Source organism: Rosa rugosa, chromosome 5 (assembly GCF_958449725.1).
Source record: "Rosa rugosa chromosome 5, drRosRugo1.1, whole genome shotgun sequence".
Lineage (NCBI taxonomy): Eukaryota > Viridiplantae > Streptophyta > Magnoliopsida > Rosales > Rosaceae > Rosa > Rosa rugosa.
Genome location: NC_084824.1, coordinates 13317302 through 13340790, shown reverse-complemented (window position 1 = coordinate 13340790; position 23489 = coordinate 13317302). Strand labels below are relative to the sequence as shown.

Genomic DNA, 23489 nt, shown 5'->3' with positions numbered 1-23489 from the left:
CGTAATGAGAAAAATGAGGTGGTAAGCTAGATATAAAGCCTGCCTTGTGGCGCAAGGTTTCTCACAACGCCCTGGAATCGACTACGAGGAGACATATTCTCCCGTAATGGACGTTATAACGTTCCGCTACCTTGTCAGTTTGGTAGTTTCCGAAAAACTCGACATGCAGCTTATGGATGTGGTTACAGCATATCTCTATGGGGATCTAGATTCAGAGATATATATGAAGGTTCCAGATGGACTTCAATTACCCAAATCAAGTGGCTCTAAACCACGGAGCGCGTTTTCAATAAGATTAAAACGCTCACTATATGGATTAAAACAATCCGGACGGATGTGGTATAACCGTCTAAGTGACTACTTGATTGGGAAGGGATATATTAATAATGAAATATGCCCATGCGTGTTCATTAAGAGAACAAGTTCCGGATTTGCAATCGTAGCAGTTTATGTCGATGACATGAACCTAATTGGAACTCTAGATGAGTTGAAGGAAACTGCTAAATACTTGAAATCCGAATTTGAGATAAAAGATCTTGGGAAAACACGGTTTTGTCTCGGTTTAGAACTCGAGCACCGTAGTGATGGGATTTTGATCCATCAGTCTGCATATACTCAGAAGGTCCTAAGGCGCTTTAATGAAGATAAAGCGAAGCCTGCGAGTACTCCCATGATCGGCCGTAGTCTTGAGCCCGGAAAAGATCCGTTTCGTCCAAGGGATGAGGACGAAGAACCATTAGAGGCCGAAGTGCCCTATTTAAGTGCAATAGGCGCATTATTGTACTTAGCTCAATGCACAAGACCAGATATCTCATTCGCAGTGAACTTGTTAGCTCGACATAGCTCTGCGCCAACACGCCGCCATTGGATTGGTGTAAAGACAATCTTTCGATACCTAAGAGGTACGATTGATATGGGCCTATTTTATCCCTACAGAGAGAAGATGAATGACGGAAGAATGGGATCGGACCCCATTAGGCATGGAGCCACCGTCCACCATGACAAAGTGGTCGGCCATGTTGCCGCCAACGCCGCCACCACCACTAAGGGTGGCCGGCCTCACCCTATCCCCCTCCATCAAAACGACAGTGATGTTTTGATGGGTTTTGCTGATGCAGGGTACCTCTCTGACCCTCACAAAGGTCGCTCCCAAACGGGTTATGTCTTTACCATGGGAAGCACTGCGATATCTTGGAGGTCTACAAAACAGACCCTTGTTGCTACTTCCTCGAATCATGCAGAGATTATTGCTCTACATGAAGCCGTTCGTGAATGTATATGGCTAAGGTCTGTGATTCGACATATTCAAGGAAGTTGTGGTTTGAAGTCTACCACAGATGAACCTACATGCATTTATGAGGATAATGCAGCTTGTATTGAACAAATGAAGTTAGGTTTCATCAAAGGCGACAACACCAAGCATATATCGCCTAAGTTCTTTTATAATCAGCGACAACAATCACTTCTAAAGATTGAAGTGAATCAAATCCGATCAGAGGATAATGTAGCGGACTTATTCACTAAGTCGTTACCTAAATCCACCTTCGAGAAACATGTGAAGAGCATCGGATTGAGAAAGTTATCCGAACTCCCACGATTGAAGCAATCAGGGGGAGATATCGACATCAGGGGGAGTTATGATGTCTACATGTTCGATCTCGAAGAGTGAAGGACGTGTTGTGCTCTTTTTGTCCTTCGACCAGGGTTATTTTTATCCCACAGGGTTTTTGTTACCTGGCAAGGTTTTTAACGAGGCAACGGATGAAGCGTCACCACCAAGTTTGAAGCGGCACAAGGGGGAGTGTTGAAGGAATATCGATTTAGTGTGCCTTATCAAACTAGGAGTAGCAATAGGAGAGAAGGTTCTAGATTTCCCAATCCTACACGGATTGGTATTCCTTGTAACATTAGAACTAGTACTTTGTAATCCCTATATATAGGGCTCCTATTCTCAATAATAATACACACTCAATAATAATACACACATCTCTCTCTACAATTCTCTCTCGAATCTATTTTACTTAAACAATGTGCAGAAAATTCCGAAGTGGTGGATTTGGTGCTACTGGATCTGTCCTACATCATGGTCACTAAATGGCCTCCTGACTTCACAATATGGAGACATGGACAAAGAGATATTGATTTTTGGAGAGCATAAAACAGTTGCTTCCTTCCTACAAGATTATTATGGTTTTCATCATGATCTTTTACCCCTTGTGGCTATTGCTCTGATTACCTTCCCAATTGCTTTTGCTTTTCTCTTTGCCTATTTTATAGGGAGATTAAATTTCCAAAGGCGATAGAAACAATATTGGTCAGGGTCTCAGATAAATTTTCATATGCAGTCTCTCCTTCATAGTCTTTGTTCATCCTTATTATTTATCTAGTCTTAGCCGTTCATGTTTTTATGAATACATATATTTGTTGTCCATAGACATTCTTGAACTTGGACTTTGTTCTATTTGTTGAGGTCCCATTACAACTTACAAGAGCTCCCTAGTTGGAGATCTGATGCAGAAACCTACAGGGAATTTATGAGTGCTGCATAATAATGTATATCACGGGCCTCTCCATCCATAGCCATTTGGTTTTGGATACAATGAATTTTTGTGGGAGTTTGTTGCATACTCTCCAGATCACCAATATTAGTTCATGAGCTAGGTCTGATGTATGGTTTTGAATCTGCTAGGCAAAGCCATGCAGCCTTATATTTTGGATCCATTCAGCACAAGTACTTGAAGCAATGTATAACACTAGGAATTAGAATAAACTTTGTAATGACCAAAAAGATGACTTAAGTTCATACAACACATTATTGAATTTGATTTACAGACAGAACAGAAAGCTCTCTAAGATGAGGCACCTGCATGTAGTGCTACCAAAGAAGCATAAGTTCCACCCTTGATACCGATCAGAGTTTCATGCTTTCCTTTCTCTGCAATGACTCCATTTTTCACCACTGCTATTAAATCTGCACCCTTAATTGTGGATAGCCGATGGGCAACCACCACTGTAGTTCGATCCACCATAACTCTATCCAGTGCATCTTGAACCACTCTTTCGGATTCAGCATCAAGAGCACTGGTGGCTTCATCTAGTAGTAATATCTTTGGTGCCTTCATTATAGCTCTTGCAATAGCTACCCTTTGCTTCTGTCCGCCAGAAAGTTGGACCCCTCGCTCACCTACTATTGTATCATAGCCCTGCATTGTTTGGCATACATATAATGCTTCAACATTCATAGTCTGACATTTCTAATTTTAATCGACTATCCATTCTCGTAATCTCATTTACAAAATTGACAACTTGTTAATTCAGTACCTACCTGTTGTAAACTACTAATGAACTTGTGAGCATTTGCCAATTCTGCTGCGGCTATAATTTCAGCCTCGGTTGCACTCCCTTCCTTTCCATATGCAATGTTGGCTCTGATAGTGTCATTAAAAAGCAGAGGCTCCTGGCTCACCAGCCCCATTTGCTGCCTCAACCACTTCAGCTGTAATGTTTGCATTTCAGTACCATCTAATGTAATGTGACCTGAATCAGGATCATAAAATCTCTGCAGCAATGAGATCACTGTTGATTTCCCACTTCCGCTTTCTCCAACCAGAGCAACTGTCTGAATAATATAACTCAAATTGGTAAGTTCAATTTTTCCTTTATGTATTGAGAATAGGAAAAAGAAAGAAAAAATTTAAATAAAAGTACAGTACACTAAAGTTACCTGCCCATAGTGAATGGTCAAGCACAGATCCTGGAAGATTGGTACATTAGGTCTATTTGGATACTTGAAACTAACATGGCAAAATTCAATTTCTCCCTTCAAATTTTCTATAGTTGTTCCGGAGTTATCACTAGCATCTATTTTTGATTTCCGGTCAAGAATTGCAAATATTGAAGCAGCAGAGCTCTTTCCTTTGCTTGCATCAGGGGCTAAGGAACCCTGTTGAGACAGTGCCACAGCTGTCATAGTGAGGGCAAAGAAAACCTGCAATCCAGGAGAGTAAAATTTTATCTATGGACTTACATGGGGTAAACTTATTCTCAAGTAATGGGTCTAAGGCAGAACAACTTACCCGAAAAACATCTGGGAATGTCGTCTTTCCTGCTCCAACAAGTCGAGCCCCTGCATAGAAACTGCATGCATATACAGAAAAGAGCAAGAAGAGTGATAGCCCAAAGCCTATTCCACTAACTATACCTTGTCTTATCCCTGCCTTGATAGGACCTTCACATTTTGTCTGGTACAACTTAATAATCTTTTCCTCAGCACAAAAGGAAGCAATTGTTCTAATACTCCCCACAGCATCGGTGGCTACTTGGCTTGCATCTTCATACATTTTCTGCAACCATTTACTATATCAGCGAATAGAAGACTGCTCATGTATATAAAGTAGTATTCCTGCATGTCAGTCGTGAGAAAGCTTCATATAATACATAAAAGAAAAGAAAAAAAGAATTTGGAGCAATACCTTTGCATTTGAGCTTAATCCTTTCAGGACCTCGATTTGAAAATATCCACTTATTCCTAGTAGAGGCAGCATAAGAAGAATAATAAAAGCAAGTTGCCAGTTTGCCAAAAAAGCAATAACCAAGCCAGCAATTGTAGTTGATGCATGCATAACAGCCAAACTGAGAGCATCTCCAACCAGCCCTCGCAGAGAAGCTGCATTTCCTGAAAGCCTTGCACCAAGTGCACCACTTGAGTGCTCGGCTTCATCAAACCAACTTGCTTCCATATAAATGACCTTCTCAAAGCATAGTGATCGGATTCGTCTTATTAACTTACACCCTGCCACAGCAAAGAAGTATGCTCTCACTGGATGCGCCAAGAGAGCTACCACTCCAATAACAACAAAAATTAATGCCCAAAGTTTTGAGTCCTTTCGGAGCTGATGAGGTGGATCAAAGAAGGTCTTGATTACGCTAGATATTAGCACCCCAAAAATAGGCAAGATTACGCCACAGATTGCTGCAGCTATAGAACCTAGAAGTAGTACTGGGATTTCTGTCTTGTTCAGATAAGCCATGCGGCTAAGTGAGACTTCCGGATGCACTTCTATCGATGCAGCTGGAATGTCAGGTTCTGCAGGAGCTATTTCAAAGACACCGGTTACAGTAGGAGCACCATGTGAGATTGAAAATGAGTGACTACGGCGACTACTATTTCCTATTTCTGATGACCCCGGACTTATGGATCTAAAGGAAGAAAGTTTCCGAAAACTTGAGGAAAGTTCTGGCCTTTCATGATCATTTTGAGCATCATGTTCTGACACACTGCTAATTTCTTGCAATCTTATAAGTTGGCTATATGCACCATCAGGATCCTTAACCAGCTCAGTATGTGGTCCTGCTCAATTGAAAACATTAGTATCTGCCATACTCATAAATTAAAAGTATGTGATGTAACATGTTGAAATACTGACAGAAGTGTTAGTAAAATCATGATTGTAACATGTTGAACTACTGACAGAAGTGTTAACAAATGCATTTACCTTTTTCAACAATTTTTCCGTGATGTATTACTGCAATTGTATCAGCAGTCCTCACTGTGCTCAAGCGATGGGCTACAATGACAGTAGTCCTGTTAACCATAATTCTGTCCAATGCCTCTTGCACAACTCTCTCAGATTCTGCATCAAGAGCGCTTGTTGCTTCATCCAAAAGCAGAATTCTTGGGTTCTTCAGAATTGCTCTTGCTATGGCAATTCTCTGCTTTTGGCCCCCAGATAGCTGAGTTCCATGTTCACCAACCATTGTATCTAGTCCCTGAAAAAGGAAAGGAAAAAAAAATTAGAAAGGAGAAGAAAAAGTAACTAAAAGAGGGGAGTTGTGCTAAACTAATTAGAAAGGAAAAAACTAAAATAAACTTAAATAAAAAAGTACAATCTAATTTGACCTGAGGTAGTCTGTCTATGAATTTTGCAGCATTGGCCAGCTCAGCAGCAGCCCTCATTTCTTCAGTTGTTGCATCATCCTTTCCATAGCCAATATTATCTTTAATGCTACCAGTAAACAAAACTGGTTCCTGGCTTACAAGGCCTATTTTCTGTCTGATCCATTTCAGTTGAAACTCTTTTAGATTATTCCCATCAATAAGAACTTCACCAGCCTGGGGATCATAAAATCTCTCAATCAAACTGATGACAGTTGATTTACCACTTCCGCTTTGTCCAACCAAAGCAACAGTTGCACCACTAGATATCGAGAGAGAAAATCCGAGGAATATTTGCTCATCTGGTCTTGCAGGATAACTAAAATAAACATCCCTCAGTTCAATGTCTCCGCGGATCTCTTGTGATTTTAGTCCTCTGGTGTCATACACATCTATATCTGGATTTCTGTTGATTGTCTCAAACATCTTATAAGCTGCAGCTTGTCCCGCAGAAAATGCACTCACGCATGGAGATGCCTGCCCGAGGGAGCTGAAATTTTGCAAAAAGTACAGTGATCTTTTTTCAAGCATATCATACATAAAATATGGAGTGAAGGAGATAGGAAAGTAATGTAAACATTTCTAAATGGCACAGGAATTTAACTTACAAAGAACCAGTAAATACAGCAAAAATCACATTGATGACATCTCCTGCTTTGTACCCCTTTTCAAGTATCATTTTGCCGCCATACCATATAGCCAATGCATAACTGCAGAATAAAGTAAGAATAACCGTACCAAGACCCACTCCTGATGCTAAACCCTCTTGCACACCAGACTTGTAAGCTTTAGCTAAGGAGTTGTTGTACTTAGTTATAGCTTGCTTCTCCCCCGTAAATGACGCAACCTATATAAGGTAGAAACCTCCAATGTTATTACCATAGAAAGAAAAAGACATAACAATTTGTGTTTTGAAGACTGAAATGCATACAGTTCTGATTGAACCAATTGTCTGCTCTACCACAGTTGCTCCAACTGAATAAGCAGCTTGTCCGCGGGATGCCAACTTCCTTATAGTGAGGCTCATGACAGCACCAGACAAGATAAGAGGGGGAATAGAGGTGAGCATGACAACGGTGAGATGCCATCCCTTGGCAAATGCTATAACAAAACCTCCTATAAATGTTGCAACTAACTGGATAAAAGTTCCTACCTGCAATAGGAGAATGAAAGAAATAAATAAAAGGATTGTTAATTGTAGAAGGCAATACCTAGAGGCTTTTTATGTGGTGTGTAGTCAAATTCGTACTTTCTCCCCCATGGCCTCTTGAATGAGCACAGTATCACCTGACATTCTCCCAACAATTTCCCCAGTGTTAGCTTCTTTATCAAAAAAACCAACATCTTGCCTCAGTATTGTTTTCAGGTATAAACATCTTATTCGTGCAGCCTGTCTCTCTCCGGTGATCATCCAGCAAGACATCTCTGTCACATACAAAATCACAAGTAAAGTCATCAGTTTTGGAAAAGAAAGACTAGTAAATTAGCCAGATATGGTAATTAAGTTTTATGCCAGCAGGGAACTGAATGTGCTTACGTAAAAATGCAGCAGCAGCAGCCCCTACAGCCAAGTAAACGAACTTTAGTGCTACCTGATGAGGATGGTTAATCAGCCACAGTATATTTGATCAAACATAGTTAGTACTGAAATTTATGCTGGAAATGAACTACATTGTAATGAGCATATATAGAAATATATACTCAAGTCAGTAATCACAATATAAAGTAAGGAAGAAATTAAGGATGTAATTGATTATGATAAAGTCAAAATGAATTGATTTTTTAGCTTAATATTTCAAATTCAAATGGATGATAAGATTAAGGAAGATACTTAATTTAACTCTCCATAATCAGAAGGGCATATTAGATATATCAAAAAAATGAGAAAAACTATTAATCATAGACATATACTCTATATGGAAGGTTTGCTTATGTAGAGTGGGTGTAAATTGAAAGAAAAATATCCATGGGTTTTTCTCAATAGAAGCTTATATTTTTGGGTTTATCAATAATTTTCTGTACTATATTTACTTAATTATATGTTGCACGGTTTGAGAAATAACAAGCACTAGAGAATTGTTTAATGCGGAACTTAAATGTGTAGTACTGTTGTATCTTGCCTCTTTTAGCAATATATAATAGACCAGGGAAACAAAAGAATATGGAAAGTTGAAGTTGAATTTTCTTTTTGTTTCCATAGTTGACTATGCTCAATTATAGTTAAAAATATACAAGTTGCTTAGTTGCACCAACACAGACGACTACGTATTTTTTTTTTTTTTGAAAGGGACGACTACGTATTAGTAATTTGCATAAGAAATACACCTGTTGCAACTTTCTAAAGATAATAATGAGAATTGGTACATGTTTAGTAAGCAAATATATTTTTTTATAGTACAGACGTATTAAGCACCTACAGTACACACTATTAACTGTACTACACAAGGTAAATTAGTGAAAGAAAAAATTATGATTGATCTTACCTGGGAAACTAAACCAACCACATTTTTGGTATTCGTAGTTTCTCCAAAGGAGTTAATCACTTCTCCCATGATCACGGTCATTAGAGGCAGACATAGTCCATTTCCAATTGCTCCGATCATACCAACAGACATTAACAGGTAATCCATGGAATCAGCAAATGAGAAAAGCTTGTAGTATGGTACTGTATTGGTTGCTTCCTCCTTGCTCTTATTGCCAGAAGTATTTTCTTGGTTGTTTTTGAATTCTACTGCGTTTGCTGATGCTGTTTCTGCTGGCTCTGTGGCTAAATCTCCATCCAACTGTTTTTCGTGATCATCAGCCATGTTTTCGACAGCGATAGCACTACTATTTGCTATATGCACTTGAACACAATCGAGCAACTAAGAGAAGTTGCATAATAAGATCAGAGCTGCAGGAGAAACAGTTATGCAATTTAGTCAATTAAACAAAAAATCAATATGAGTAAGAGAAAAAGAATTTACCACTTTTCCCGGATATTGGTTGATGAAGATGGTGTAGCTAATCCCATATGAAACTATTGATTGGTAAATTACAATGCACAACACTGTAGTTGCTGGTCCTTTTATATTACCAATATAAAAATCTTGGTCAACCTATGTTTTGCTTATTCCTGAGCATAAACAATTACTCAAAAATTGCTGTAATCTTGCTGTAATATTCCTGGGAATAAACAATTGTTCAACAGCTCTTCCCTGTGTCAACTGAACGCAAAGATTTGTACCATGAAAGATTTGCTGGAAAATATTCATCAAAGGCTTATTACTTTGAACAGGTTCAGTAATCTTGTAGATCACTACCATACACTCGTTTGTATTTCGGTTGTAACTATATATGTTGCTCAATATTGTAGGCCATGGAAATACTCCGTACAATGTTGCAAGCAATCTTGTATGTGGTAATTACTAACATATATATCCTACAATAGGCTACTATGGGACTGCCTCCAAGGTTTTTTGCTATTTCTATGCAACCTTCTGTACATTTCTATACTTTATGCTTCTTCAAATGCATCAAATGGAAGTTCATTATCTTACAGAGCTTTATGTTACTGCTGATATATTGCAGTACAGACTAGAAATACGAAATGCAAGTTTCTGGACAGAGGTAAGAAAGAGAAATAGATCTTTCTTTTTCGGCATCTTTAAAGCTGTTTACAGCAGCACATTATTGCATTTAATTTACAGAAAGAACAGAAAGCACTCTAAGATGAGGTACTCGCATGTAGTGATACCAAAGAAGCATAAGTTCCACCCTCGATACTGATCAAAGTCTCATGCTTTCCTTTCTCTGCAATGACTCCATTTTTCACCACTGCTATTAAATCTGCACCCTTAATTGTGGATAGCCGATGGGCAACCACCACTGTAGTTCGATCCACCATAACTCGATCCAGTGCATCTTGAACCACTCTTTCGGATTCAGCATCAAGAGCACTGGTGGCTTCATCTAGTAGTAATATCTTTGGTGCCTTCATTATAGCTCTTGCAATAGCTACCCTTTGCTTCTGTCCACCAGAAAGTTGAACCCCTCGTTCACCCACTATTGTGTCATAACCCTGCATTGTTTTCTCAACGTAACAAGCATTAATATTTAAAATACATTATTGCAAATGGCTGAATTGCTGAAAGAATCAATCGACAAACTTCTTTATTTCTTATACATACCTGTTGTAAACTACTAATGAACTTGTGAGCATTTGCCAATTCTGCTGCTGCTATAATTTCAGCCTCAGTTGCCTCTCCTTCCTTTCCATATGCAATGTTGGCTCGGATTGTGTCATTAAACAATAGGGGCTCCTGACTCACCAGCCCCATTTGCTGTCTCAACCACTTCAACTGTAATGTTTGCATTTCTGTACCATCTAATGTAATTTGACCTGAATCAGGATCATAAAAGCGCTGCAACAATGAGATCACTGTCGACTTCCCACTTCCACTCTCTCCAACCAAAGCAACTGTCTGAATATATTAACTAAAAATGATAAGTACATTGTTTTATTTTCTGTACTGATAGTTGGTTAAAAAACAATAGTACAGCACACTAAATTACCTTGCCATGGCGAATGGTCAAGCAAAGATCCTGAAAGATTGGAACATTAGGTCTATTCGGATATTTGAAACTAACATGGCGAAACTCAATTTCTCCCTTCATATTTTCTATTGTTGTGCCAGAGTCATCACTTGAATCTATCTTGGATTTGCGGTCAAGAATTGCAAATATGGAAGCGGCAGAGCTCTTTCCTTTACTTGCATCCGGGGCTAAAGAACTCTGTTGAGTCAATGCAATAGCTGTCATAGTGAGAGCAAAGAAAACCTGCAAACCAGGGGAGCAAGATGTTAGCGGTGGACTAATAAAGTTAGTTCTTATATAAAGGGTACTTAGCAGAGAAAATAAAACATTTGTCTCTCGAAGCAGAACAACTCACCCGAAAAACATTAGGAAATGTTGTCTTGCCTGCTGCAACAAGTCGAGCCCCAGCATAAAAACTGCATGCATATACAGAATAAAGCAAGAAAAATGATAGCCCAAAGCCTATGCCACTAACTATCCCTTGTCTTATCCCACTCCTGATAGGGCCTTCACATTTTGTCTGGTACAACTTGATCACCTTTTCTTCAGCACAAAAGGAAGCAATTGTTCTAATACTCCCCACAGCATCCGTGGCTACTTGGCTTGCATCTTCATACATTTTCTGAAACCATTTAGAATATCAGTAATGATCAACAAGACTACACCTATACATATATAGAGAGAGTAAAACTTATGTCAGCTGTGAAACAATTAACTTTATAGGTTCATACATAATAGAAAAGGAAAATGATTGAACTATATATAAAACAAAGTAATTACCTTTGCATTTGCACTTAATCCTTTCAGGAACTCGACTTGAAAGTATCCACTTATTCCTAGTAGAGGCAGCATAACAAGTATTATAAGAGCAAGTTGCCAATTTGCCACAAAAGCAATAACCAACCCGGCAATTGTAGTTGATGTATTCATGACAGCCAAACCTAGAGCATCTCCAACCATCCCCCGTAGGGAAGCTGCATTTGCCGAAAGCCTTGCACCAATTGCACCACTCGAGTGATCAGCTACATCAAACCAACTTACTTCCATGTAAACCACCTTCTCAAAGCATAGTGAACGGACTCGTCTTATTAACTTGCACCCAGCTACAGCAAAAAAGTATGCTCTCATTGGATGTGCCAAGAGAGACACCACTCCAAGAACAATAAATATTAATGCCCAAAACTTAGAATCCTTTCGGAGTTGATGAGGTGGCTCAAAGAAGGTCTTGATTATACTGGATATTAACACCCCGAAAATAGGCAAGGTTACCCCATTGACTATTGCAGCTATAGTACCTAGGAATAGCACTGGGATTTCTGGCTTATTCAGGTAAGCCAGGCGTCTAAGTGAGACTTGTGGGTGCACTTCTGATGATGCTGAAGCCGGAATATCAGTTTCTATTTCAAGGACACCGGTCACGGTGGGTGCACCATGTGAGATTGAGAATGAGTGGCTGCGGCGACGACTATTTCTTCTTCCAGATGATCCCCAACTTATAGAGCGAAAGGAAGGAAGTTTTTGAAAACTTGAAGAAAGTTCTGGCCTTTCATGATCATTTTGAGCATTCTGTTCGGACACACTGCTAATTTCTTGCAACCTTATAAGCTGGCTATATGCACCATCAGGATCCTTAACTAGCTCAGTATGTGGTCCTGCTCATTTGAAAAACATTAGTATCATTTTGTGCTGGACACGAAAACAGTTAGAAAATAATGATTGTGAGATAACAATGACAATGACAACAAATGCATTACCTTGCTCAACAATTGTTCCGCGATGTATCACTGCAATGGTATCAGCATTCCTTACTGTGCTCAAGCGGTGCGCTACAATGACAGTAGTCCGACTAACCATAATTCTGTCCAATGCCTCTTGCACAGCTCTCTCAGATTCTGCATCAAGAGCACTTGTTGCTTCATCTAAAAGAAGAATTTTTGGGTTCTTTAAAATTGCTCTGGCTATAGCAACTCTCTGCTTTTGGCCCCCAGATAGCTGAGTTCCATGCTCACCAACCATTGTATCTAGCCCCTAAACCCAAAAATCACAATACTATCAATTAGAAAGAAAAGGAACTCAAGGACTGGAGTTGTGCTAAATATTTGGTAATGTCTACATATATTTTCATCTTTGAATGTCACGAAAATTCAGATATACACAAATAAAGGAAGCTGTAATCTAATTTGACCTGAGGTAGTTTGTCTATGAACTTAGCAGCATTGGCAAGCTCAGCAGCAGCCCTTATTTCTTCAGTAGTTGCACCATCCTTCCCATAGCCAATATTATCTCTAATGCTGCAAGTAAACAAAACAGGTTCCTGGCTGACAAGGCCTATTTTCTGTCTGATCCATTTCAGCTGGAACTCTTTGAGATTAATACCGTCAATAAGAACTTCACCAGCCTGTGGGTCATAAAATCTCTCAATCAAACTAATTACAGTCGATTTACCACTTCCACTCTGTCCAACCAAAGCAGCAGTTGCACCACTAGATATTGAGAGTGAGAATCCATGGAATATTTTTTCATCCGGTCTTGCAGGATAACTAAAAGAAACATCCCTAAGTTCTATGTCTCCACGAATGTCTTCTGATTCCATCGCATTAGTGTCATAAGCATCTATATCTGGCTTTCTGTTAATTGTCTCAAACATCTTAAATGATGCAGCTTGTCCAGCAGAAAATGCACTCACGCATGGAGATGCCTGCCCAAGAGAGCTGAAAATGTAGTAAGAAATGTTGTTATACATTGATCTTTGCTAAAGCTTACATATAATTTGGAGTGAAGGGGGATAGTGCAAATATATGAACATATCCAAGTAGTACAATGATTGATGCAACTTACAAAGAGCCGGTCAATACAGCAAAAATCACATTCATGACATCTCCTGCTTTATATCCCTGTTCAAGTATCGTTTTTCCACCATACCATACAGCCAAAGCATAACTGCAGAATACAACAAGCACAACCATACCAAGACCCAACCCTGATGCCAAACCCTCTTGCACACCAGACTTGTAAGCTTTAGTTAAGGAGTTATTGTACTTGGTTATAGCTTGCTTCTCCCCTGTAAATGATGCAACCTGCATCAGGAAAAACCAATCGCATTTACATCTATAAAAGAAGAAAAAGGAAGGGACAGTGTTTTCGAGACAAGAATGCATACAGTTCTGATAGATCCAATTGTCTGCTCTACAACAGTTGCTCCAACTGAATATGCCTCTTGTCCACGGGACGCCAACTTCCTTATAGTGAGGCTCATGACAGCACCGGATAAGATAAGAGGGGGAATAGAGGTTAGCATGACAAGGGTGAGACGCCATCCCTTGGCAAATGCTATAACAAAGCCTCCTATGAATGTAGCAACTAACTGGATAAAACTTCCTACCTGCAATGGGAGAATGAAAGAAATAAAGGGTTATTGGGAAAATGGCAACAACTTGAGGCTTTTTATGTGGCATGTAACAAAAATTACAAAATACACACTTTCTCCCCCATCGCTTCCTGAATGAGCACAGTATCCCCCGACATCCTGCCAACAATTTCCCCAGTGTTAGCCTCTGTATCAAAAAAGCCAACGTCTTGCCTTAGTATTGTTTTCAAGTATAAACTTCTTATTCTTGCTGCCTGTCTCTCTCCAGTGATCATCCAGCAAGACATTTCTGTCATATAGGAAAATCAAAAGTTCATCAGTTTCAAAAAAGCAAAACTAGATGGTAAGTTTTATGTCAGCAGAGAATCTGATGTACATACGTAAAAATGCAGCAGCAGCAGCCCCCAGAGCCAAGTAAACGTACTTGAGAGCCACCTGAGGATAGTTAATTGGCCAAATTAGATGTGATTAAACAGAGTTGGTTATATAGTTACTTGTTTGCACAGTTTGATAAATAACAAACACCAGAGAATTGCTGATCTTTTGGTGGAGTATCCATATATCCTATTTTAGCAACTAAATTATAGACAACAGGGAACCAAAATAAATAATGGAAAATTGAAGCTGAATTTTGTTCTTAGTGTTTGCATATACTAGTTGACTAAGCTCACTATCTAGTGTACAATATATACAAGTATACAACCTGCAACAAAACAGCAAGGTCTTAAAAGAGAAATTTTATTCACACACCTCTAAATGCTAAATACACATCCCTTTTTTCACACACGCAACATCACATTTTATGGGTAAGTTAAATTACCAAAAGAGATTTATATTAACAATAAAGAAACATAGTTGGAATTAAGAGCATCTTTAGCAATGCTAGCCATTTTTGAGTCAAATTTTAGCCAAAGTAGCTAAAAAGTCATTTCAGTTAGCCACTTTAGAAATACGTCTGTATCAGTGCTCTCTATTTTAGCTAATTTTGAATTTATTTTACTTTTTAAATAAAGATTAAATAGTTTAAATGTATTTATAATTTATATAAAATAACTCAAAAGGAATGTTTTAAATTATAGAGAGCCTCATCTTGCTCTCTATATTTAGGAGCGGGATAGCTAAAAGTTATAATGAAGAGCCACTTCGGAGTCTGGTGCAGATGCTAAAATAGATAAAAAGTTAAACATGCTCTCTAAAATAGCTAAGGAGCTAAAATAAAGAGTCTGCTAAAGATGCTCTAAGAAATATATGCAGTTTTTTTTTTTGTTTCCAAGTCTGCCGCAGATGGATATCATGAATTTGATTCTCAATAATTTAGCATGCATGGAATCTAGCCTTTTTATCAATCTAGTTTCAAAAATGTATTAACTGTCCAAATGATATGGACAAACAAGAGCAAGTGAAAACCGTTGAAAAATTCCTCAAGAACTCTTGTGATGTATTGTTTTGTTTCGCTCCAATTTCATCATCAGTAGTTCACAAATCTCAACAATTGGCATATGAATATTGTCTTGGTCAAGTCCTCAAAGACAAGCAATTCCCCATTGGCATTTGATTATGTTCAACCCAACAAGTGAAAAGCAATTAAAACATTTTTTGGGTGCCATTGTATTAACTTTAGTGATGACCATGTGATTTACCGAAACTCTCACATTGAGCCATTGAGGAATTGATGCTGAGTTTTCTAGTGTAATATGCCATTCTTTGGGTCTCGTTTTTTTTTTCAACTGCAGCAATGCAATAGGTAGTCTCTCTTGTATAAAAAAAGGATATGTATTTAATGAAAAGATGTTATGTATTGTGAATGAGGATAGTTTAGGAAGTTTGGGGTTGTGTTTCTAGTAAAATATTAAAATAAAAAAGTTAATAGGTTGTGTATTAAGTAAGAGATGTGTATCTATCATTTAGCAATGTGTGAATAAAATTTCTCGTCTTACAATTCGATAATTTCGCCGAAATATCGGCGAAATTTTCGTTTTTTCAACCGATAATATATACCAAAAAAATTTCGTGCGAAATTTTGGATATTTCGCGATATTTCCGAAATTATCGCGAAATCCTCGATATTTTGCCTTTTGCATGTGGCCCAACAGCCAAACTTGGGCCCAAATTGGTTTTGAACTGAGATCAAAAAGCCAATTTGAAACCCTGAGATTCGAACCTTGGTTGAGAGGGAAAAACCCATGCATATCAACCATTCCAGCTGAAACTTGAATTGGTAAGTATGTACCAACTTTAATCATATATAGGATCACGAGTCTAAAAACACCTTGCAGAATATTAAATTTACCAACCATTCTAAATTTAAACGTTTCAAAAATTTTGCTTTATAAATAAAAATATTTTCATTAAGCTCATTATCTTCCGCAACTTCATTTTTATGCTCCAAATATTTCTTGTGTTCCTAATTTTGTATGACAAAAATTAGGTATGTTAATACTGAATATTGATTCTTAATTATTATTTTTAGTAAACTCATTATTTATGTAGAGGAGTAGTGAAGTATTAAGACAATAAGTTTCATAATAATAAATAGTATTAAATCATATTTCAAGAATTGTCAGTAACTCGATGTATCAGTATTCACTTTAAATTACTCTAACTCATTATTTAGTAATCTTGGTTCAACATTTTCATCTAAAATAGTGTACATAATTGATCAAACAAAAAATCTTCTAAAGTTTCACTTAAAATTTCCATGATTTTCCTCAAATTTCCGTCATTTTTCTTGATTATTTACCGAAATCGATATATCCTCGATATTTCCGTCGAAATTTCCGTTTCCGGGACCATCGATATTTCCTCAAAACTCGATATTTTGGTCCTTGTAAAACAGATGACCATATAGGTAATTCTCATATACTATTTTTCAAGAATTTTCCCATTCATACACTTTCTAAAGATAACAGAAAATACACTTTACAAAGCAAAGTACTATTCATAAGTGTATATATATATATCAACAATAGACACACATTATCTTGACATACTACACATACTATTCTGTATTGCATATATGTAAATATGATCTTACCTTGGAAACTATACCAACCACTTTATTGATACTCGTAGTTTCTCCAAAAGAGTTGATCACCTCCCCCATGATCACGGTCATTAGAGGCATACATACTCCATTTCCGATAGCACTGATCGTACCAACAGACATTAACAGGTAATCCAGGGAATCAGCAAATGAGAAGAGCTTGTAATATGGTACTGTGTTGGTTGCACCCTCCTTGCTCTTGCCTGCAGTATCCTGCTTGTTGTTTTCGGAATCTGCTGCCTTTGTTGATGCCATGGCCGGCTCTTTTAATACATCTCCATCTGACTGTTCTTCGTGATCAGCCATGTTTTCAACAGCAGTAATTGAGCTGCAAGATATATTTTTGAACAGAAGCAACTAGGAGTAATTGAATAATAAGATGAGAGCTGCAAGAGAAACAGTTATATATGCAACTTAGTCAATATGAAACAACTAATCAATATGTTAAATTTAAACTACAAGAACTTGCTCACTTTTTCCGGATAATGGTTGATGAAGATGGTGGTAGCTAAGCCGAGGTGAAATAATTGATTGGCAAATCACTTTTATAGTAGTCTGTGTATAACACGTAGTCACCGGTCCTTTCTTATTACGATTATAATAATAATCTTGGTTAAGCTATGGTTTGCTTATGCTTAAAATGATCATCATCGAGGCACCTTATACATTATTATATTGGAGGAATAGCATGGCAAGTCATGCATGTTGTAATAAAGAATATAATTAGTATTATAAAATTAGTAAATAAAGATGGGAAATCAACCTAATTGGGAGGTACAAAAAAAAGTTCATCAAAACATTCTAGCTAAAAGATACGTATAACCTAAGTAAGAGATATAAATTAAGGATTTCTTTTAGTGTAGGTATACCATAAGTAAGAGATATACGATTACGGATTAATGTTATTTGATTCCTATAATCGAGATATGTACCTAAGTAAGAGATACAAATTTACAGATTAGATTTCTTCTATTGTAGGTATACCATAAATAAGAGATATGTACCTAAGTAAGAGATATATGTTTAAGGATTATAAATATTCTTCGATTATATATATGTGTGTGTGTGTGTGTTTTCATTTCTAGGTTAAAGGTAAGTTAAGAACGAAATGTAAAAAGAAAAAATGAAGAAGAAGATCAAAATGAACAAGAGCTACCACCTACGGATGGAAAGAAAAAAAAAATCGAACATCAAAATGATCACAATCGTATAGGGCCGACAAGAAAATATATACCTTGACCATAGAAAGCTTAATGTTAAAGAAGGAGAACCACGTTCATAAAAAACATGACATTACATACAAGAGCCATAACAGCCATGCATAGCCATAGAAGCTTTGGTGTTGAAGAAGAAAAGCATTATCAAAAAATTGCTTTACAAAGATTCCTAACTTAAAGAAAACTTCTTTTAAATTAGAATAATTTTAGGAATGATTTACATTAAATATAGTATTCAATGTCATATCAATTCCATAGTTTTATGCTAGATCAATAAGAATAATTTAATAAAGATATATATCAAATATGATATTAAATTACTAATCAGATTGCTAATTTTAATCCTATTAATTCTTGTTTTTTTTTTTTTTTGAAATGATTAATTCTTGCCTTTCATTCTCAAAAAAAAAAAAAAAAAAATTCTTGCCTTTTATGTGCAAAGACATTCAATAAGGGCATATTAGTCATGTAAGAAAGAAAAATTGATGAGGGTTGAGTCAGCAAGATGGAAAAGGAAATAAATCTAAGGTGGCAGCTGAGTCATTGGACCGCAATTAACAAAAAAATTGATGCGGACTACAATCAATATAGGGTCTAGCTTTTGAACTTTAATCAAATTAACTCTAAAGAAGACTCCCGAATTCCACAGGAACTATAAGCGATGAAAATCGTCTTCAGTTTTTATATAAAAAGAGAACAAGGTACACAAATGTTGAAGTAATAAGGAAAACATGAACAATCTATGACTTTTCAAATGTACATCACTTAAAAATACTCACAAATAATCTAAAATCTTACCTTAATTATGCCACGTGTCTTTCTAGACAAAAAGAGATATCAACTTGAAATTATAATCATTATAACCAAAAAATCATTAGAACAACTTTAGTTCATCGGGCACCCCTAGATATTTCTTGCTTTGATACATATTATCTCATCTAATTGTAAAATAAGATTGTACGAATTTTATGATTATATATATACACACACACACAGTCCGTCTCAAGAATGGGCCTCTGTTTCTTAGCTAAGGAATAGATTTCCATATTTTGACCACTTTTCGATCACAATTATATTCACATCTTAACCGTTCAGTTTTTAGGTTCTAATATACAGATCACTTATGCAAAATTTCAGCCAAATTAATGATCATTAAGGCATCTAAAACTGTAATTTATCATTATAAACACGAACGGTTCAGGTTGGACAGATTCGGTTCGTTCGTGTAAATTGCAGTTTTGGATACCTTAACGATCATCAAATTAGCTGAAAATTTACAGAAGTGATCTATATATTAGGACCTAAAAAAATCCTATATATATAATTATATATACACACACTAATTAAAACATCAGCAACCAATTAACAACGATTTCTCCTCGCGTCTTGGTGAGTAAATTATCAAATTATGATCCAAACTTGTCGGCAATTCAGGAACGCTAGAGAACAAAAACCGAATCGGGGCTACCCAAATCCGTTGATAGGCCCCATACCCACAAGCACATATCTTGAAAGCTCAGAACTGGATTCATATTCTCTTCACGAGAATACTGTACAATGAGCATAAAAGTATTCCTAGAATAAAAGACTGGGGAAACGTTGCTGAAAATTTGATCGGAGTCAGACAAGTGAGTGGTTGGACTTGATTAGGTTGCTCCTACCTTGATTAGGTTGGAATTAAAATAATTAAACTACAGAAAAATGAAGAAAAAGAAGACTACATGGAGTATGGAAGAGAACAATATGTAACACGAGAGGGACAGTATACTGACATTTTATTTATGTGTTTTTGGTATCTAGTTTCTTGACTTTTGGAATTGGCTAGCTCTTCTCCTCACTGGGTTGACAAAATTGATATGCGCATTTACTACTATTAGTCATGAAGTTACATATAGGGAAGAATATCAATAATGATTTTTTTTTTGGTGAATAAATCAATAATCATTATTTGAAGTTTATTTCATGGTGATGTTATTTAGATCGAAGTAGAGTTATCTAGATAGCTGCTCAATTTGGACGTAAGACAAAGAAGATGGATAATTATTTAACATTAATAAACGTTTTAAGTTTTACGTTATTCACTCAAAGTCTACTTTGGACGATGAAACAATTGTGCAATTTAGTCAATGAAAAAATTAATATGAAAGACAAAATGAACTTGTCACTTTTACCGCATTTAGATTGTGAAATAATTGATCTGACAGATCTATGACTTTTCAATGTTTATCATTTTAGAAAAAAAATTGAGGAATAATCTCAAATCATGTACCTTGTTAAAATGAAGTGTGTCCCATTCTCTTTTATGGCAAAAGAGATATCAATTTGAGACCTCATCTAACATTGTGGCCGAATAACAATATCATAAGAACTGATATATAAAGTCAAAAGCAAGCATATTAGCATATATATATATAGCTCATTTAGAGCAGCAACAGTAGGCTCACTAAATTGTGTGGACACTCAATTGCGGTACAACATCACATAATGTCGTAGAAAACTCACACAGGAGCAAATTCCCAAATGATCATTTCCAGCTAAGTTGAAGAAACCATGATCCAGACTTGCCGTCGATTAATGAACGCTATAGACCAAAACCGAATCCCGGCTGCCCAATCCCTTAAGAAGCTCTATACCCACCAGCTAGTGCACATCTTCAAAACTCAGAAGTCAGAAACTGGACTTGTATTCTTTTCACGAGAACACCGAACAGAACTGAAGGATGAAGCGTGTACTTTGCAAGGATAGGAAGAGAGTGAATATAAATATAACGTGTAGATAGAGAGAGGAGTAAAATAGTTTCCTATTAGCAGGTGAAGGAGTAGTTTGGGTAGTTGGTGTCTTGCAGTTTGCAAATGCATTATTTTTTTCCTATTTACTCCTTGTAATTATGAGTTTTGAAGTAGCTTAATGAACATAAATAACTTTGATGATGCCTAGAGGCGCTAGAGCTGTGGATGCATTGTACTAAAAAAAAAAAAATGAACGTAAAAGTACACGTAGAATAAAAGGATATGTAATGCTCTATTTCGATTCAGGCCGCAGGATCAACACGTAGACGGCAATGATAAAAGGCTAGGGGCCTAGGGCAACATCTCCCTGAAATTGATACCGGCAATGAAGAAGTATCCTATACCTACCTCATAGTTAATAAAATGCAAAAAAATGAAGAGAAATTTTGAGAAATAACCTTTTTTCATCCATTGAATTGACATTTAACCTAGCTTTTCAAAACTATTGATATTTAACCTTTTGAGCATGTCAAAAGCCATTTATACCCTATTCATCTCCTTACAAGTTCACAACCATTCTACTTTTTCACGCTTTCGTACTGGTGTTGTAGAAATTATTTGAAACTAAAACTCTCCTTTTCTCACTGCCATTACTCAATATTCATGGATTGTTAATTGATGGGTTTTGAACTTTTGATTGAGTTTCAAAATTCTCATTGACTCTGCTTCGACTCTTGATTTATTGGGTTTCGATTGCATCTTTCTTCCACGAGCCATAATTGCTTGATGCCTGATGGATAATACTGGAGTACAAATGTACAACTCCATAAATGTTACAGAGCTTAACAACCAAAGTTTGGTCCTGGTAATCATGGCATGGTTAGGTTCGAGTGATGAAGTTCGACTGAAGATTTGGTCTATGATTGGGTTTAGGCTTTCTCAATGACATTTTTCTAATTTATTGAATGCATGAATTTTTTGGGTTCTTAGTCATGAATTCTGGAAAAACAATATTTCCGGATCCTATAAATAAAAGCTTATAACACAAACCCTTAAGTGAGCAAAAATTTGTAATACTAAATGCAGTATGGTGATTTTGAATTATTAGGAGGCGTCCAATCACCATTACAATCGTCTCTTGAGTCTTGACCGATAGAAAGTCGACCCATAAAACCAGAATCGATCAAGAACTTAACAATGGTTGAATGAAATAGTAGTCTCCAAAGTTCATAACTTTGATGTTTCAATACCTCTTAAAAAAGGCATAACCACTAAAGAAGAACCCACGTCACATCCCCACCCTCTTAACCCAAATAGCCGCCACAAATGTTAACCAACACAATTACATTGCGCCATTTCAATCCCTTTAATTTTTTCCCTATAGAGCTTTTGGCCAATTAATTCCAAATTCATGTTGATTGCAATCAGTTAGTTTCTCTCTGGATCGCAAATTGATCTAGGTCTGCTTCAATTTCACGTGCTTTCTGGGTATCCATTATAAAAAGAGAAGGTTGAAACTTGAAAGAGGAGACACAAACTACAACATAAATGAAGAGGCCTGCAAAGAATGTACACCTCTTTACCAAATTCTGTGAAATGATCATTAAGGATAATTGTGAGTCCATAGGTTTTAAGAATAATTGCGATTACATTAAAGTGAGGAACTTCAATTTTCCTACTACAGATTAGTATGCTGCTTGAACTTGTGATATTATTGATAAATGTTTTAGAATAGAAAATAAGAGATCGATGAATTTTCACCTCTGAATTTTGTGAGAAGGGAAAAGAAAGAAAGAGAGCCAAGTAAAGAAGAGTAGGGTTACCGTTAGTGAATATAAACAAAAGGCATTTAAGACTTTTCCACTCACTAAAAGGTCATATTTCTAAATTTCTCAAAAATGAATCAATTCTGAAGATGCAGATGCATGGGTTGGTGTTGGGCTTGTTTTAACATTGGCTGCTATATTTTCTACATTCCTTATAATGCAAACGTTGGTCGCTATTACTTGGACATGATGTTACAGGGGTTATTTGGTTTAATTACGAAGCTGGGTGCTGATGGCTTCTCTTGGCAGATAGGGCGCAACTTTTGTTTTTTCTTCCATTGTTTTGCTTTGCAAGCTGTTTAATTATCTGGAAGTTGGGAAAATTTGAGGTTCTGCTTCAATTTTTTCACTTCCTTTTGTCTTTCTTCTAGCTTTTGGGGTAAGGTTTATGTCCCCCCCCCCCCCCCCCCTCTTTAGGTTATATTTTCTTTTTATGTTATTAATAAAATAAAAATAGGGGGACGGGCGGTGGGTTCCCATAGTGTGTCAAACCCCTCTCCTTCGGGATAGAGGGTGGAACTTGTTCCCTACATCGTTTGCCTCCGAGGAGCTAATATCGCCTAATCCTTTATTCAAATAAAATAAAAAGATGCAGATAACTTATTATGGTTCGGGCATATTATTCAAGCCAAGTAGTTTTCTTCCTCTAAAGAAAGTAGTGGTCATATAATACAGTGCGACTCGATCTTCTCCAAATGATAGCACATAGTGAAAGCCGACAGACAAGAATTATGACATTCGAAATACATACAGGACAATTCTTAGATTCACCCCTTGAGTGAATAAGCATATTCACT

The 23489-nt window shown here is 36.9% G+C and overlaps 2 protein-coding genes across 2 annotated transcripts; both read right to left on the bottom strand.

The window, feature by feature from the left end:
- Positions 1–2040: 2040 nt before the first annotated feature.
- On the bottom strand, positions 2041–8955 carry LOC133713019 (ABC transporter B family member 11-like). Its single transcript, XM_062139140.1, has 13 exons — positions 8902–8955; positions 8419–8828; positions 7473–7527; positions 7185–7360; positions 6867–7088; positions 6544–6782; positions 5900–6425; positions 5496–5769; positions 4473–5350; positions 4077–4343; positions 3725–3988; positions 3326–3619; positions 2041–3203 (listed from the first exon to the last, which is right to left on the bottom strand). The coding sequence occupies exons 2-13, from the start codon at positions 8740–8742 to the stop codon at positions 2850–2852; spliced, it is 3873 nt and encodes a 1290-aa protein (XP_061995124.1). The 5' UTR covers positions 8743–8828; positions 8902–8955; the 3' UTR covers positions 2041–2849.
- A 493-nt stretch (positions 8956–9448) lies between these two features.
- On the bottom strand, positions 9449–20956 carry LOC133710464 (ABC transporter B family member 11-like). The gene is made up of 13 exons (XM_062136531.1): positions 20407–20956; positions 16912–17248; positions 14258–14312; positions 13991–14166; positions 13671–13892; positions 13349–13587; positions 12696–13221; positions 12265–12538; positions 11291–12162; positions 10866–11132; positions 10490–10753; positions 10105–10398; positions 9449–9995 (listed from the first exon to the last, which is right to left on the bottom strand). Exons 1-13 carry the CDS (start codon positions 20469–20471, stop codon positions 9642–9644), a joined length of 3945 nt encoding a protein of 1314 aa, XP_061992515.1. The 5' UTR covers positions 20472–20956; the 3' UTR covers positions 9449–9641.
- Between the last annotated feature and the right edge of the window lie 2533 nt (positions 20957–23489).